Below are 15,833 nucleotides of genomic sequence, written 5' to 3' on the forward strand. Positions count from 1 at the left end.
TACACGACAGCTAAAAGGTCTGTTTTGTTTTACTGTAAGAAACAAGCCATCTCTCCAGTCCCCTAAAATTTGTCATCTAATTTTAACAATGGAAAATTGGTTGACCCTGTGAGCATACTGCATATCCCAGTAAGATATATGTATATAATTTAACCTTAATAAAAAAAAAAAGACCCTGGGACTGGCACTCAAGAAACTGAAGCCATAAGTTCATTAGAACTTTTGGTAACATTTTAAGGTGTCACAAATACCTATTTTATATGCAATTTGAGAGTTGCATGCTTAAAATACCAATTATTCTGCTATAAGAAAGTTGCTGCATATAAATTGTCAGACATTCTTCACACAATGCAATATATTGATAAGAATATAATTAAGTCTTTATTGCTAATGTAATTTAAAATTAAATTAATTAGATAGCAACTGAACCTCGATAAGTGGCTTTCTTAGGATCAATTTATATTTCATTAGCATATAATACCTGTATTAATAGACTGAAATAAAAAAATGTCCCTGATGGGCAGAGGACAGTAATGTGATAACATACTTATTTAGAACTGCCTTTTATCCACTGGTTCTTTAAATTTTTTACAACCACTCTTTAGGGATAATCTTCATCCCTTAACTATAAAGGTGAAAAGGAATAAATGGCATTCGATGGTGATGTAAGGTGATTTGAAAGGCTGACAACGAGAGGAATGGAATCCAACATTCAGGTTCTCAGAGTGTTAAGGAATAGGAAAATGGTTCCTTAGTTCTCAGGAGGAAAGTCATCAGATCTCAACACCTAATGTTTTATTATTAAACATACTGGAGATGATAGCTCCAAAACAATATGGGAATCTATATTAAGAACAAATTTCACACACCGTGAGGATGACAAAAATGTAACAACAGCCATATATCTTCTGAGGTAGAGGATAGTCCTTGAAATTTAGTTTCAGTAAAGAGAAAACAGAATAAAGAGGATAGGTAATACAGGAAAACAGAGATGGAAACACAGAAAACTAGAGATGGCTAAAATTTGGGAGACAAATTTTTCCTAAAGTATGCATATATTAGTTGACTGAAAATATGTGCACATTTATATCAAATTCTTTTGGCTGAAAAACACAAAGAAAAACGTGTCATAAAAGTAAATATTTCATTTTGCCTCAAAACAAAATGTTTTGGCAGTTTGGTTTTGAAATAATCATTTCTTCTTTAATTTTACCTCTAAAGTTAATTAATTTTAAAAGTCTTGTTTGCATTGAAATATTGGGGGGAAGGAAGGACTTATGTTTTGGGGGGGACATTTTGACCCCAATTTTAATCTTTCTGGATCAACCTGCTAACTGAAAATGCACGCTTTTGCGCAGTCTTCAAGGAAATGATGTTGGAGTCAACACGCCTCCTTCAAGGCAATGGCAGAGGAAATAGACGGGTCATGGGGAAATTGAATTCTTAAGATTTTAACTACAGAAATTAAACAGGGATGAAAAAGTTGATCAGACTTCTGACATTTCTACAGCTATAATGCTATAAAATGTCATTCTGGGTCATGCTAAGGAAGTACTACAAGGTTTGTTTGGCTTCAGCTTTGTGCTAATACTTAGAAGTGAAGGGACAGGATGACAGCATGCACTAGGAAGAGAATACTGAACAAGACAGAAACTTCCTCTTTAAGGGTATAGTAGTGTTGTCTCGGCTGTTGTGTGTTGGGCTCTGGTAAGTGTTAGTGACAGGCTTGTCAAATGAAACAATCTATACATTCCTCTTAACAGCTCTGTGGTTTCTGCTGGCTGGAAAATTAGCAGAGTGATCTCTTTCTTTCTCTCTCTTTCCCCCTCTGCCTCTATTCATTAGGTTGGTATGGAAAAAATTAACTGTGAAACTCAGTCTCAATGCTGATGAGGTCAATGGCATCTTCTGGGGAGGGGCTAATTGCAAGAAAATTGAACTGTGGTATTAAATCTTCTTCTCTGTACACTAGTGACACCATCTAGGGGCGAACTGCAAGACAACTAACCTCTGACTCTCAATCTTCCCACTCCAAAGGATAGTAGCACCTTAATTGTGAGTAAATTGAAGTCTAGCTCTGTCTCTTTCTTTTGCTCTCTTTCTCTTGCTTTATATGACACCTTTGTAGCAGCTAATTGTAGGGACAGGTGAATGAACTCAATCTTTAATGCTTATTCCCTGGAAGCTAAAGAGTTTTAATATAGTTTGCTAATTATAGGAAAACTGAAATTTAGCTATTAGTGTCTCATTCACTTTCTGAACTAGAAGCCTCCTAAAGTTGCTAATAAGAACATAGAATGCCATTCTTTCCATAAATGCTAGCCTGTATAACATAGGAAGTAACTGGAGATTGGCAGAGTATAGAATTCATATTTCAGAAAAATCAACTGGAGCACAGAACACAGAGAAATCCGTAGATAGAATTGACTTAGGTTTTATCTTTAATATTGCAAGCAACTAGCGTTAAAGAGATGATTAATCTGAGCATATACAAGCATGTATACCCCTGAAACATCCTGCTCATTAGTTGCCATTAAAATTATCCTACAACATTAACACATTCCTCTGTATTACATATTGGTCATCAGAAAGGTCTGATCTTATAATATCCAGATTTTAGTTGGCATTTGTGTAAAACAGCACCACGCTGGAATCCTACCATAATATTAGTAATACTGTACAATAACATGCTTATCTAAATGGCAACAGAAAATATAGATGGTATGGGATTTTATGTATTTTTGTTTTCTATTTTAGAGAGAGCTGGCAATTACCCCCCATGTTCAGGCTGTTACCTCTTTCCATTATGTGTCCTGGGCCTTTTCTTTAAGACATTCTCAGAATTCCCTTTTTGCTTTTTCTGTTCCCTCAAACTGTTTTTTTTTTTGCCTCTACTCCACACAGCAGTTAGACTTCCAGTCACTTTCTCACTTCACAAAATAAAATGAAATTGATTGCAATGGTTTAGGATCAGTTCTATAGGGAAAATTCTTACCATTAAACTTGCTTGCTAAAATACCCCTACTATACAAACAGAAGGGGCACAGACACAGCAGGGGGAAATTAATGTGAAAAGTCTAATAACGTTTTCTGAAAATATTTTGCAACATTCATTCAGCTCTACTAGTGACACAGTAATTATAATTAATTATATTTTCATCTGACTATTGAAACAAGTGACAATTAGTCACCAGTTAATGTCTTTTTTCTAACAGGAAGCCTTAAAATGAACTATAGCAAGCCACGCATGAAGAAAGATGATGCCCTGGTTAGCTTTTCATGGGTTTCAGTCACTTTTGGAAGCAGGTTGGCAAGAACAACTGTTAAATTAGAGAACAATATCTACAAATGAAACTAGCAATAAATGTCAAGCAGTATCCGGTTCTATCTACCAAGTTACCCTGCAGAGTAAATCAAACAAGATGAGTTGGTTTTACTGAAGGACCTCTCAGGAATACCACCCACAGAGCACTAGATTTGTTATAGTAGATGGTAAGCTACCCGACTTGCCCTCTGAAGGTACAGTAAATGAGAGTGGTTGACGAGAAAACCTAGAAGAATCCAATGCATTGAATTCAATTTCCCCTGCCCCTGTGATGGAGGAACACAGAGGTTACTGGTACCAATCTCATGATTTAAAGATAGGGGCCTCATCTTCAGTGCCAGTGCTATCCTTAAGGAAAAGCAGCCAAGTGACCTTTAAGATCGGTCTGACAACACCTGATGCAAAATGATTACTTTCAGTTTTATAGTTGATGGCGATTAAACTGAAAGCATTTTTACTTAGTTGTAAGAGGCAGAAAAGAATGAAGACTGGAACAATTTGTAGTATAAATCTAAATAGATCAATAATAAATGCACATGGTAAGTGATCTACTTTCCGAGAGAAAGTTAGGAAAATCTGACTACCAATAAATGTGGTTAGTAGCATATTTATACTTCAGGTAGACTCAGACCCTTTCCATAAGAAACTGTTTACTGCTTTACACATATTACCTAAGTCTCAAAACAGCTCCCTGATGTAGGAAAATGTGACCAGAGTAAACAAACACAAGTAGGTTAAGGGCTTAATAATTAGGGCTGCGTGAGGCTTCAGTAGCCGATTCGATTCAGAGGAGATTTGGCCCTATTCAACGGCCAAATCCGAATCAAATCAGGAGACCTATTAAAAGGTCTGAATCAAATTGGAGATATTTGGTGCCAATTCAGAGATTCAGCCATAGACTAAACAGGCAGCAACCCTCTACCACGCTGGACACAGCTGGTAAGTCTGTTGTGGTGGGTAGAGGGGGGAGGGAAGATCAATGCCCCCACAGCGAGGGAGGGATTGGGGCTGGGACAAGCTGCCCAGCCGGAGCGGGGAGGCACAGGACTCAGGGAGGGGGGCTCCCACCACTGTGTGCCACCACACGCCGCCAGTCCAGCAGGGCACGGAAGTGGGTGTGTGCCCCCAGATCTGTGCAGGGTGGGCTGGGCTGTGTTCTGGGAAGCTAGCCCCAGCCACCCGCCGCCGGGCTGTGCTTCGCAGGGCAGGTGGAGCCATGGCTGCAGTCTAGGTTGGCTAGCCCCAGCCGCAGCCTGAAGTACAGCCCTGCCTCCACCCACCCCACAGAGTGCAGTGGAGCAGGGGCTATGGGGGGGGGCTGCAGCCACCCTAAAATTCCCTATAGCCCCTGCCACCATCCCCTCCCCAATCAGGGTGCATGCGCCTGCCACCATGCCCTGACACTGCTTGTCCAGGAGGCATGGGGAGGCTGGAGCAGCTTCCACTGCTGCCCACCACTTGTCTGAGGCAGCACAGCAGCACTGTCCCATGCCTGGGGCTGGGCAAGTGGCAGGAGGGCATAGCCCCTGCTTGCAGCACCTTCCGCCTGGAGTGATCCATGCCTTTATCACACCCCTGCTGCCCCCACTCCCAGAGCCTTCCATCACCCATCTGGAGTGCAGCCCAGCCCAGCCCACATAGATCCAGGGACATATGCCCACTCCCATGCCCACTCTCATGCCCTCCCGGACCAGTGGTACACAGCACCGCTCAGTGGCAGGAGTCCCCCTCCCCAAGTTGTATGTTCCCCTGGCCTGGCTGGGCAATTTGTTCCAGCCCCAATCCCTCCCTCACTGTGAGGGTGTTGATCTGCCCCCTCATGCCCCTTCCCTCCCCCCTCTGCCCACCGCAACAGACTTAGCAGCTGGAGGCACCTGTGTCCAGCTTGGTCGAGGACTGCTGCCTATTTAGTCTGTGGCCAAATCTCTGAACTGGTGCTGAATCTTCAGATCTGAATCAGCTGAATCAAATTGGTAGAGTGATTCAAATCACCGAATCAAATCACTGTCCCTCCAAATCAGCTGAATCTGAATCGAATTTTTCCTGCTTCACCCAGGCCTATTAATAATGGCTTGCTATTATTATGGACACCTAGTGAATCAGTGGCAGAGACAGAACTAAGGAGTCCCAAGCCCTAGCTGGAAAATATAATCACTGGACAACACTCTCTCTCGATGAAGTGTAAATGTTTTCATACTTATTAAAAGAGAAAGCATTTTGTGAAGAAGGTTAATTAAAACTGACCTACAGGCCATGATTAGAAGGTAAGTTTCCTATTGTATGATTGGATGACAGAAATTTGTCCAGAGGAAAATAGCTGGATAGGAAGTCAAACCATCTGTGGTCTGTTGTTCCTACTGAATGGCAGGGTTGCAAAATATTTTCAGAAAGGATTATATTTAATAAAAATAAAGGAAATAGCTACAGAGGGACATATTCCAAAGAGTTCAGAGATTCAATTTCAGTAAGAACCCAGAAGTTTGATGCTTATCAAAAATTAACTGATGAACCTTTGGAGTAAAACTTTGCTGGAAGTATGACCAGAATGATCATTTTGCAAGGTTTTCAAATCTTTCTGCTTTCTGTTTAAAATGGAAAATGCTGTGATAAGTCACTTTGTAGGAAAGACACTTAATCAGAATGGCTCCCAAAGTATTGAATTAGTTTAATGCTATGGTTAATAACAATGATTGCTGCTTAAATGGGACATTCTACTCAACTGCTGCACCTTTGGCTAATGCCAAGGGATTCTGTAATGTATAACCAAGCTATTTTAAAAATCATGAAATTCTCTCTCCTGATCTTTTTAAAAAAAAAAAAAAAAAAGTGGTCAAAAAAAATACCAGTGATAAATTTTACTGTGATTTTTTTCTATCTACAATATTTTATTTTATTTCAGCTCTGAAAGCAATGGCAGATTTCATAGTCTATTTTTGATCATCTTTAATGGGAGTGTTCATGTACTTCAATCTATACACATGCTTATATTTCTTGATGAGTTGGGGCATAAGTAGAATAGCCAAAGTGCACAGTTTACAAAAATTATCTGTTTGTCTTAATCATAATACTTTTCATAAGATCAAGTGTATAGGTGTGTTAACTTAAGGGGGCTATTCACATCCATAGAGCAAGACTGTTGAATAAATGTTTGCAGAAGAGACCCTATAGCAATATTTCTCCCAGCCCCTCATTAAAATGTGAGAGAGAAAAAGAGTTAACTTGAAGCAAACTTCTACTATCAAACTCTGTAAAATATTCAAAGTTTGGTTACATGTTTTTGTTATGATGAATTGGGTGCTACTGTCAAACTTTATTTAAGATAAACTGCAGCTTCCACTCCTAAAAACAAGCACATTACTGTCAAAAATAAAAGGCATGTGTGGACAGAAAAGTGTAGTTAACTGTTGTTTTGTGAATGGGGATGTGTGTGTGTGCGCATCTGTGAAAGGGACACAAAAAAATCTGGAGAAACTAAAAGAAAAGGCAAAGGAGGCACAAGATATGGCCTGAAAAAGCACTGAAAATATACCCTTACTTCAGAGAATAAGCACAGCCTTTATATCCCCATGGGTCTTAGGGTAGTAAGCAAAGACACTCCATCCTGTTTGTGTTGAGAGAAAAGAGACTTGGAGAACTCTTAATAACAGTTTTGCACCAATAAAACACTTGACTAACCAGCTTCTCCTACTGGAGACTTCCAAGACATCACATTTTTAACTATTCAGATAAAAACAAACAAACAAACAAAAACACTGCATTATTTTTAAGTTTGGGTCAAAGATTTAAATTACTTGTGGACATTTATACTAACTAAATCATTCTCAAAACAAAGAGAGAGCGAGCGCGAGAGAGAAAAAAAAGCCCCAAATGTTATAAATCCTGGTGCTATCGATAATTCAGTAATTACAAATGTTACGGTGGAAGATGAATAGGCAAATATTTTAGCTTATTTTCCTGATGTGATGACACTTTGTCATTTTATTTGAGCACCTCCAAGTTTTTTTTTTTCATTTAGAATGCGTTTGATAGCCCAAGTACTGATTTCTACCCAGTGCTAAAAGAAACAGTACAAATGAGAAGACCAAATTGCTGAAGTGGGGCCCAGCTAATTACAGTACAAGATGCTATGGTCATAGACTGTAACTAGGTTTAGGGGTCTGCCCCTACACTGCATAGCAGGATCTGAATCTAATAGAAAAGGAAAAAAATCTCTGAAAGAAAGAATTTTTTTATGGCTAAATAATAGTATCTTTCCAAAGGTTGACTAAGCATAAAAGTTTATTTTTGCATTGCAGGGGAAAACAGTTTATTCAAAGTCAGCCCTTAAATTTATTGCACATATAATTTACCAGAGCTCGTATCTTTCTGCTGTAGTGTCTCATTATTAGTGTTCCTACCCTTTTCATGCACACATGCACGCACACACAAAGAAAGATTTGGTCTCAGCACTCCAGGCACTAGTATATCCAATTACCATGACTTGGCAGCTTACCAGATGTGATGAGGAATCCGCCTCCTACTTTATAAAATCTAGCATTGACAAAGGGCACACCACACACCAACAGGAATCCTCCCACCAGACTGGCAGCGACAGCTACCATGATAAATGCAGTCCAGAAGCCTCTGTACACTGTACAATCGAAAAGAATAGAATTATAGGAAAGGAAAAATCAACCCACATAATCAGATCAGTTTTCAGAAGTCTGTGAAACTGAAGCATGTAACTCCAATTTCAGTGACAATAAAAATAATAACCTTGCTGTAATGAATACCAGGATTATGAACCATTTTAAAAATATTTTTTAGACTTATTGAGCTGTTGTTCATGTTCAGAAGAAATGTGTCTGGCATGTTACTAACTCCCTTGAGTGCCACTGAATAAGTATAGTATATCTGGCACTTGCAAGTTTAGGTTTTGTGTTGTGCTATACCTCATGCCGTAAGAAATAGGGCTGGACTAAATACCAGAGCTCTGATAAGTGGGTCATGAAGGCATGGCATAAAACAGTTTTAATTGTGAGGGCTGCTTCCTAGATGATCCAAGATGGATCATAAGTAGGGAAGGGATTTAACATCTTTGGCATCTTGAGTCTTGGATTTTCTACTGCTAGCAAAGACCAGACAGGCTATTTGTATGTTAGGGGCATGTTACAGGATGGGGTCCTCAAGGACAGCCATGATCTCCTAAGGCCCCTCGACTGTGCCAATTTGGCCCAATGGGCACCCTCAGTTCTCAACCGCCATGTCTTTGATGGAAAATATAAAAATAGGGAGGCTTCCTTTAAGTCCTCTTAGACATGATTTGATGGACTCTCTGAACCCAGTGGGTTCCTGGACCCCTGTTCCACAATGGCTGTTTCAGGGCACCCTAGCCTTATGGGCTAGATGCATGGCTCCAACCTCCCCTTTGCCATGCCCCAAGCCTTGCAGATGGTACTGGTGTTGTTTTGCCTAGGCCTCATTATAATTTGGCCCCTTGTCCTCACTGGACCCTCTACAGCCCTGTCTCTGTGCTCCTCAGTGCCAGGGTAGGTGCACCGCAAAATGTCGCGCCCTCTCTGGCGCCAGGGTCTGTGCCCCCAAGTGAGGCCTCCTCCTTCCCTAAATAGCATCACCCAAACCACCGGTCTTATAAAACGGCAAACAAAACGTAAGCCCCTGGGCTATAACATAACACAAGCTACATAAGGTGTGCTCAGCCCCTTTACATTACCTGGAGCAGAACCCAGTTAGGCCTTCTCCCTCCACTTACTCCACAAGGGCTCCTTCTCCCTTGGCCACCAGCAGAGAACTGCTTCCTAGTCCCCATCGTGGGGTTTATATGGGGCCAAGGCCCTGCCCCTTCCGGCCAGCTGACTAGTGCAGATGCAGGCTAATTTCCTCATTAGCTGGTTGCCATGGCACCTGTCTGGCTCTTTGGGCTCTTCCCAGGCAGTTTCTGCTCTTTTAGGAGCAGGCATCTAAGTGCCCTGTGACAGGGCACTTTCCAACTACTCAGAATCAAATTCAGATAACTAACCTATTTCACTGAGCAACCAACATCTTTTGTTCAAGTACCTTATAGCGGGTATTCTTTAAGCAGAACAGTTCCAAAGTGTCCCACTATCCATTTTCCTGAGCTATCCTGTCCCCTTTTGCTATCAGCTTTCACTCTGTGTGTTTTTTCTCTGAAGTAGCAATTACAAAGGGTTGAATCAAGCATGAAAAAATGGGTAATTCTCTAACAATTCACATTTGAAAGAAAAATGTTACAAAGCAAACATATTTTATTCATTTTTAAATCAACCTGACATGGAATCCACTTAGTAAAAGATAAGAATCTTGAGCATTTAAAGAAACCCACAATCCTTATGCCTAATAGCACATCACCTTCCTATCACAGGGCCAAACACTTCCCTTACTTAATAAGCTACTGATTTGGGTATAGCCAACAGCAAATGTAGCTCCTTGTGCATCCTCCAGCTTTCGAGTATTTTAACATACATTTGCTTGAAATAAAATGATAATACTATGTACTGAATTAGTACCATCTTGCTGCAGGTCTCAAATGTGTTAGAGGAGTGCTTCCCTAACTTTTCCTCAGCATGACCCCATTTATGGCCCCATTTCCTCAGCGTGACCCCATTTCCTCGTCATGGCCCCTCACTCCCAACCCACCACCCCCAACCTTGCAACTCCATCCACTGATGTTGCGACCCCATTTGGGGTTGCGACCCACAGTTTGGGAATTGCTGCTTTAGAGTCAGTTAATGTAGCCTAAGTACCACTAGTGAGGAAAGCATACTCACCCCAATTTTGTAGATGAGGATTAAACTAAATTGAGGACCTGATCCTGCCACCCTTATTCACAGTGGGTATATCTACACATTCATTAATGTGTTGTGATTACAGAGCATTACATTTAGTACCTGTAATTATGTACTAAACTTAATGTGTCATAATCGGCGCTACTGCGCATTAGCACCAGTGCACACTGTTTTGTGACACTAATGCACAGTAGATTAATTCTACTACACATTAGCACATTAACATGGGTTTTGCCTGCTGCACTAATGCTCAGTAGAATTAGTCTACTGCACTTGAAGCATCTTGTGTAGACGCAGCCACTGAGCTGTATTTTAAATCTGGGTACAAATGAACAAATAGTAAAGGTTATCTCAATAGGCAGTTGCCCAGTAATGGGTTGGATGCTAAACTTGAGTAAGAACTGTACAAGTATAACTTTCAATCCATGCAGAGAAGAACATGTCTACTCAGGAGTCATCACTGCATCATCTACAACCCAACATAAGGCACAATCTTGCATCCCCTAGGGCAAGTAAAATTCTCTTTGCAGATCAGAGACTACAGAACAGAGTTTATAGTTAAGGATATTCCTTGGTCTGACAGCTTTTTTGCTCAGCCATGGCACTTTAAGCAGTAACAGTCTTGCAGACCTCAGTCCAAGCAAAGATTCCTGAGAGGCAGCTGAGGAGTTTGTTTCATAGCAAGGACTGACAGACAGGGACAGATGGCTTGAGGGCCCTGTACTTAGTACAGAAAAATTAGCTTGTTCATTAGCAAGATCATTCAGAAACTAGAACCCAAGACTTTCTCTTGTAAGAATTTTAAAAAAAAGGCTGCTTAGCCTGGATAGTGTTTGTTAGAAAGAGCCTGTGCTGGAGCCAGAAATGAGCTGTTCATTTACTGTCACAGACGCATCATATCCATTTTACTGCAGTGTGCTCCCTAGGGCAGAAATCTTACATAGCAGAGGGGGAAAAAAGGCAGCTACTCTCACTCAGATGCTCTTTCTGACAAATATATTTTTTTAAATTAGTTCCCCATTATAAAAAAGGTATTGCTAAAGGCTAAAGAAAAGGTCAAGATGTTTGTTTGTACTCCATGCCTGCCCTGGGTCCCCAGAGGCAAAGCAGAGTGATACACACTATTTAAAGAAATCAATTAATTTCAAAAACAAGATCATTGAATTAATTCTGTCTTCTGCCACCAATTGAGCAAATTAAAATTCCAAACAGCAGCTGATTCATTACAGACCTCCAAAAATATATGGAGACATAAATAAAAGGAAACCAGTGGGGGGGAATCTATTCAAATTTGTTGGTATAACTGAGAGTTTGGGCTCTTTTTTTGGTGACTGATTCATTTGCCTTTCCTAATGTGGTTCTTTTAAGAAATGTCTTTATTGCTTTTTCTTTAAAGAAAAGAACAATAAATCAACATGATAGCGCCCTTGGTGCTGAGGCAGGCACTGTGCAAAGCATCAGGCCTAGGCTGGTAAAGCCTGTATTCAGATATAGCGGAATAAGGCTCTTGTTACACAAAAGGCAAAACAGACAGGGTTGGTACCCTGGGATAAACCTGCAGGGGGGTGGGGAAGTGCCAGAGGAACACAGGTTCTGGGAACCAGGTGTGTGGGGAGGTGTGATCTGCCCACCCCAGCTGTTGCTCTTACAGCAGCAGCACAGCATCCAGGTACCCAGTTGCTTCTGCAAGAGTAACACTAATATGGCTGCTTTTGCTGCCATGGCATAGACTTCATGGGGGTAGCAAATTATTCTGACATCTTTGCTCACCCATCCCTAGACTTGCCACTACTGTCCTGCTTGGGGGAATCAAGGACATGCTTTTTCTTGCGGCCACAACTCCCTAGTTTTAGGGAGCATCAATGCTCTGCTCAAGATACTTCCCACTGGTAGTAAACAGATGAAGGGTATGCAGTGAGTAGACGGAGCCCTGGCTCTGGGTTCACACCAGCTAGCCCAAAGGGTTGTTCTATACCCTTTTAGGAAGAGAAGTGTACTGGAATATGTGCAAAATAAATGAATAAATAAAAAGAGATGGGGAAAAAAGAGCAAAGTGATTTTCAGTTTACACTTATTTATTAAAATCCATAAAAAGCAAACTGTCTACCAATAGGAGAAAGAACTAGAGATGTAGAAAGCTGGCCTCTTTTATGATGAAAGCTCAGAGTGAATACTGAGGACTTCCTGAGATGATCTACCCTGAAATGAGCATGGAACAATACTGCCCAGTTATTAAACCTAGGACTAAACTATAATCAGCCTTGTGCTCTCTGCTTGCTAGCTCTCCTAAATTAAATTACTCCAGTCTTTTACAGAGAGCAGGTTACAGCCCCCTGGATGTCCTCAGCCACCTACTCTAGCCAGTGTGGTAGATCCATGGCTCCTCCTTATTCTCTCTGCTTCCTTCTTGGCCACTTGACCACAGGGAGGAGCACTGGACAAGTAGTTCCTGTTCTTCCTGCAAAGGCCATGAAGCCTAATCTGAGCAGGGCCAAGAAAAAGTATTACATGGTAGCGTAACTAGTCCAAGCCACCCAGTAAATTACAGTACAGCGGCACACATCTCCATGTACCATTAACTCTGTGGAAAGAAAATGTGAATATGACTAGTTAGAGACTAACCTGCAGTTGCATCATAGGAAGGATGTGGAACAGGTCCAAGAGCAATGGGCATAGGAAACAGGTAGCCGTGCATGCAGAACTTGGGGTGTGGTTGGTTAGCTGAAAAAGAAGTGAAGATCAAACAGCTTTTTGCTTTTATTTTATGGAAATACAACCACTAATATTTCGATAAACACAGCTAGTTCTGCAAAACCCACAAAAACACCAGGTGGAGTCAGAGGAGGTGGAATAAAGTATATTTCCAATCTGTTCTAAATGCAAAGAGTGCAAATGTGTTCTAAATACAAATCCTTCAAAAACAAACTAGAGCCAGACAAAAATCTGGAACTGTTTGTATTGAGAACTCTCCCCCAACTGGGGCCTGTTATTGGCTTTTTGTTTTCCTCCCAGATACAGTATGTGCTAAACCACCTGAAAAGGACTATTAGATCTACCTGCAGTCCAACAGTTCCAGTTTGTGGGAAAAGAAAGCACAATTACAATGGAAGTGTCCCATCAATATTAATACAACTGAGGTTTATCATGATTCATGGTAATAGAATGAATGTTAAATGAATTAATTAATGATTAGCCACTTATTTAAATATGTTCCCCAGCTCAATGAACACTTTGTGTTAGATGGACATTAGTTCTTGCTAAACTGACTGTGAAATACCTATTGAATTAATTATTACATCCACAAGAGCAGCAAATTAATTTGCCATGATCAATCCTATTATAATAAATACCTAAAGTAGTCATACAGATTTGCCACTTATTTAACAATGGCTTTCTACTAAAAGTATTTTAGTTGGTGGTTTGTACCCACATTTTGCTTCAGGCAAGGTCAGATAACTTAGTATCTAATTATCTTATATGGGAATAGGTCTGGCCCTCAGGGCATTTTTTACCAAAATTCTCTTTACTTTAAAAATACAAAACAGGTCTTGTAATTATTAACTGCATAAAGCTTGTTAGTGTACCAACCTGTGTAGCAGTCTGCAATGAACAGGAATCATCTGACATAATGATCATTTTGGGTTGAAGGTTTACTTTGAGATCCTGACAGAAGTACATGGTGAACTTATATGACAAAGTTCCTATGAGAAGATCACACTTTGCAGTCACTTCATTAAACATGTTTTAGAGAGGGACCTTACCAATTCAGAAAATACTAGCTGCCTATAAGCAATGAGTAACTCTAGTGTCTATAGGTTGGTTGTGGTGATGGTTGTTTTACTCTATGTAGCTTTTTAATACAAACCAGTTCCATTTTCTATGATGTTATTACACAAAGTACATGCCTCACTCTAACGCAACACCCCTGAGAGTTATACTGCTATTCTGGAAACACTGGTTGGTGTATCTCAGTGATATTCCCTGAGGATTGCCCTTGGATGAGGAAAGTCACCAAAATGGCAGACCCAAGTTGCCATAAAACATGTCCTACCCGAATACATATCCTTTAATGAAGCAGGTTTACGAATGATAATTAATTGTATGACTAGGAACCCTCTATAAATCTGGATATAAAAAGAGATTTTTAAAAGATAATTTAGTGCTTATCTTATTCTTTTTGAAGTTCAGTAAACCATGATCCTATCCTCATCCACTGAACTGTGTGGCAGAATCAGGGCCACACCAATACAAGTACCCCCCCCACCAATGCTTTTTAGCCACCTCTATTTTTTTAAGGGAAAAAATGGCTCCTACAAGATTGCAAAAGACCATCTGAGAGCAAATTTATGACTTAAAGGGAGCACAGAAAGAGAGGTCCTCCTCAGGTTAGGTTTTGGCCACCTGTAATTTAAAAAGGGACAGATGCATCTCTTGAAAAGTAAAATAAATGTAGCAAAAGCTAGCTTCTCATCTGAGAGAGATGTCTTCACCAAGTTCCAACTCAGACTGGATATTTATAGATTAATTATGACCCAGTAAAATTATATAATCTGATGGTTCATAATGGCAGTACCGACAAACTCCAGCTACAACAACGTGCTCAGAAGAACACGCGAAAGCCAGTGTTAGACCTAGCCCATTAAAATATTTCCAGACCAAGCTGGAAACCATATCAGGAGCACTCACTGAACCAGAAGTTCCATATGGTCTCCTCATAATCCTTGCCAAAGAACCAACATCTCCAAAAGAAACCTTCATGATGAAAAGTGAGGATCTCTTTTCTGGTCTCGCCCCAGACTTCGACCTGCAAAGAATAAAAGCACAAGGCATGTAGTGAATATAAGCTTGTATTCACCACATGCAACCAGGAATCCATTTTTATTTTGGTTCAGTGACTGGGCTAGCAAAGTTCTCTCTCAGTTTATTTCCAGCTGTGGGGAGAAATTTTCTTATTTGTTGTTTCTTTTGCATTGTTAAGATGACAAACAAGAGTGAGTAATCAGCATCTTGAATGGATTGCCTTAACACAGACACCCAACTCTGTATCCTTCTAGCTTTTACATGTTGCTTTCTGAATTTCCTAAGTGAATCATTTCCACAGATCTCTGAGTAAGCAGGATGTGGGCCCAATCTGGCAGCTATTGTGTAGCCAAAACTACAACCAGCCTTATAACTCTCAGTGACCCCCTCTTTAACTGGATCAGTGGTTTCCTAAAATCACACAACCCTTGCATATCAATTCTGCCGTGGAGTCCTTACCCCTATCCACAGAGCCAGGCAACTAGGCCCAGCAACGGCAGCTCGCCATCTCCCCGCCCAATACACCATTATAGTTTCATAGATTCTAGGGTCGGAAGGGACCTGAGCAGATCATCGAGTCCGACCCCCTGCCATGGCAGGAAAGAGTACTGGGGTCAAACGACCCCAGCAAGGTGTACATCCAGCCTCCTCTTAAAGACCCCCAGGTTAGGAGCCAGCACCACTTTTGGAAGTTGGTTCCAGATCCTAGCCACCCTGACCGTGAAGTAGCGCCTCCTGATATCTAGCCTAAATCTACCCTCTGCCAGCTTATGACCGTCATTCCTGGTCACTCCTGGTAGTACACGGGGGAACAGGGACTTCCCCAGTGCCTGCTGGTCCCCTCTGACTAGTTTGTAACAGGCAACTAGATTCCCCCTCAGCCTTCTCTTGTGGAGGCTGAA

General features: G+C 40.9%; 1 protein-coding gene across 1 annotated transcript in view; it reads right to left on the reverse strand.

Annotated features, from left to right (window-relative positions):
• Positions 1–15,833, reverse strand: part of LOC109300406 (transmembrane protein 182-like) — a 28,093-nt gene that overhangs the window by 8,679 nt on the left and 3,581 nt on the right. The window contains exons 2-4 of the mRNA XM_019521071.1: positions 14,818–14,935; positions 12,754–12,852; positions 7,818–7,955 (exon numbers count right to left, since the gene is read on the reverse strand). Coding sequence (XP_019376616.1) covers positions 7,818–7,955; positions 12,754–12,852; positions 14,818–14,935 — 355 coding nt within the window. The remainder of the gene's footprint in view (positions 1–7,817; positions 7,956–12,753; positions 12,853–14,817; positions 14,936–15,833) is intronic.

Source organism: Gavialis gangeticus, unplaced genomic scaffold, assembly GCF_001723915.1.
Source record: "Gavialis gangeticus isolate Ggan-Ray unplaced genomic scaffold, GavGan_comp1, whole genome shotgun sequence".
In the NCBI taxonomy this organism is placed as follows: domain Eukaryota; kingdom Metazoa; phylum Chordata; order Crocodylia; family Gavialidae; genus Gavialis; species Gavialis gangeticus.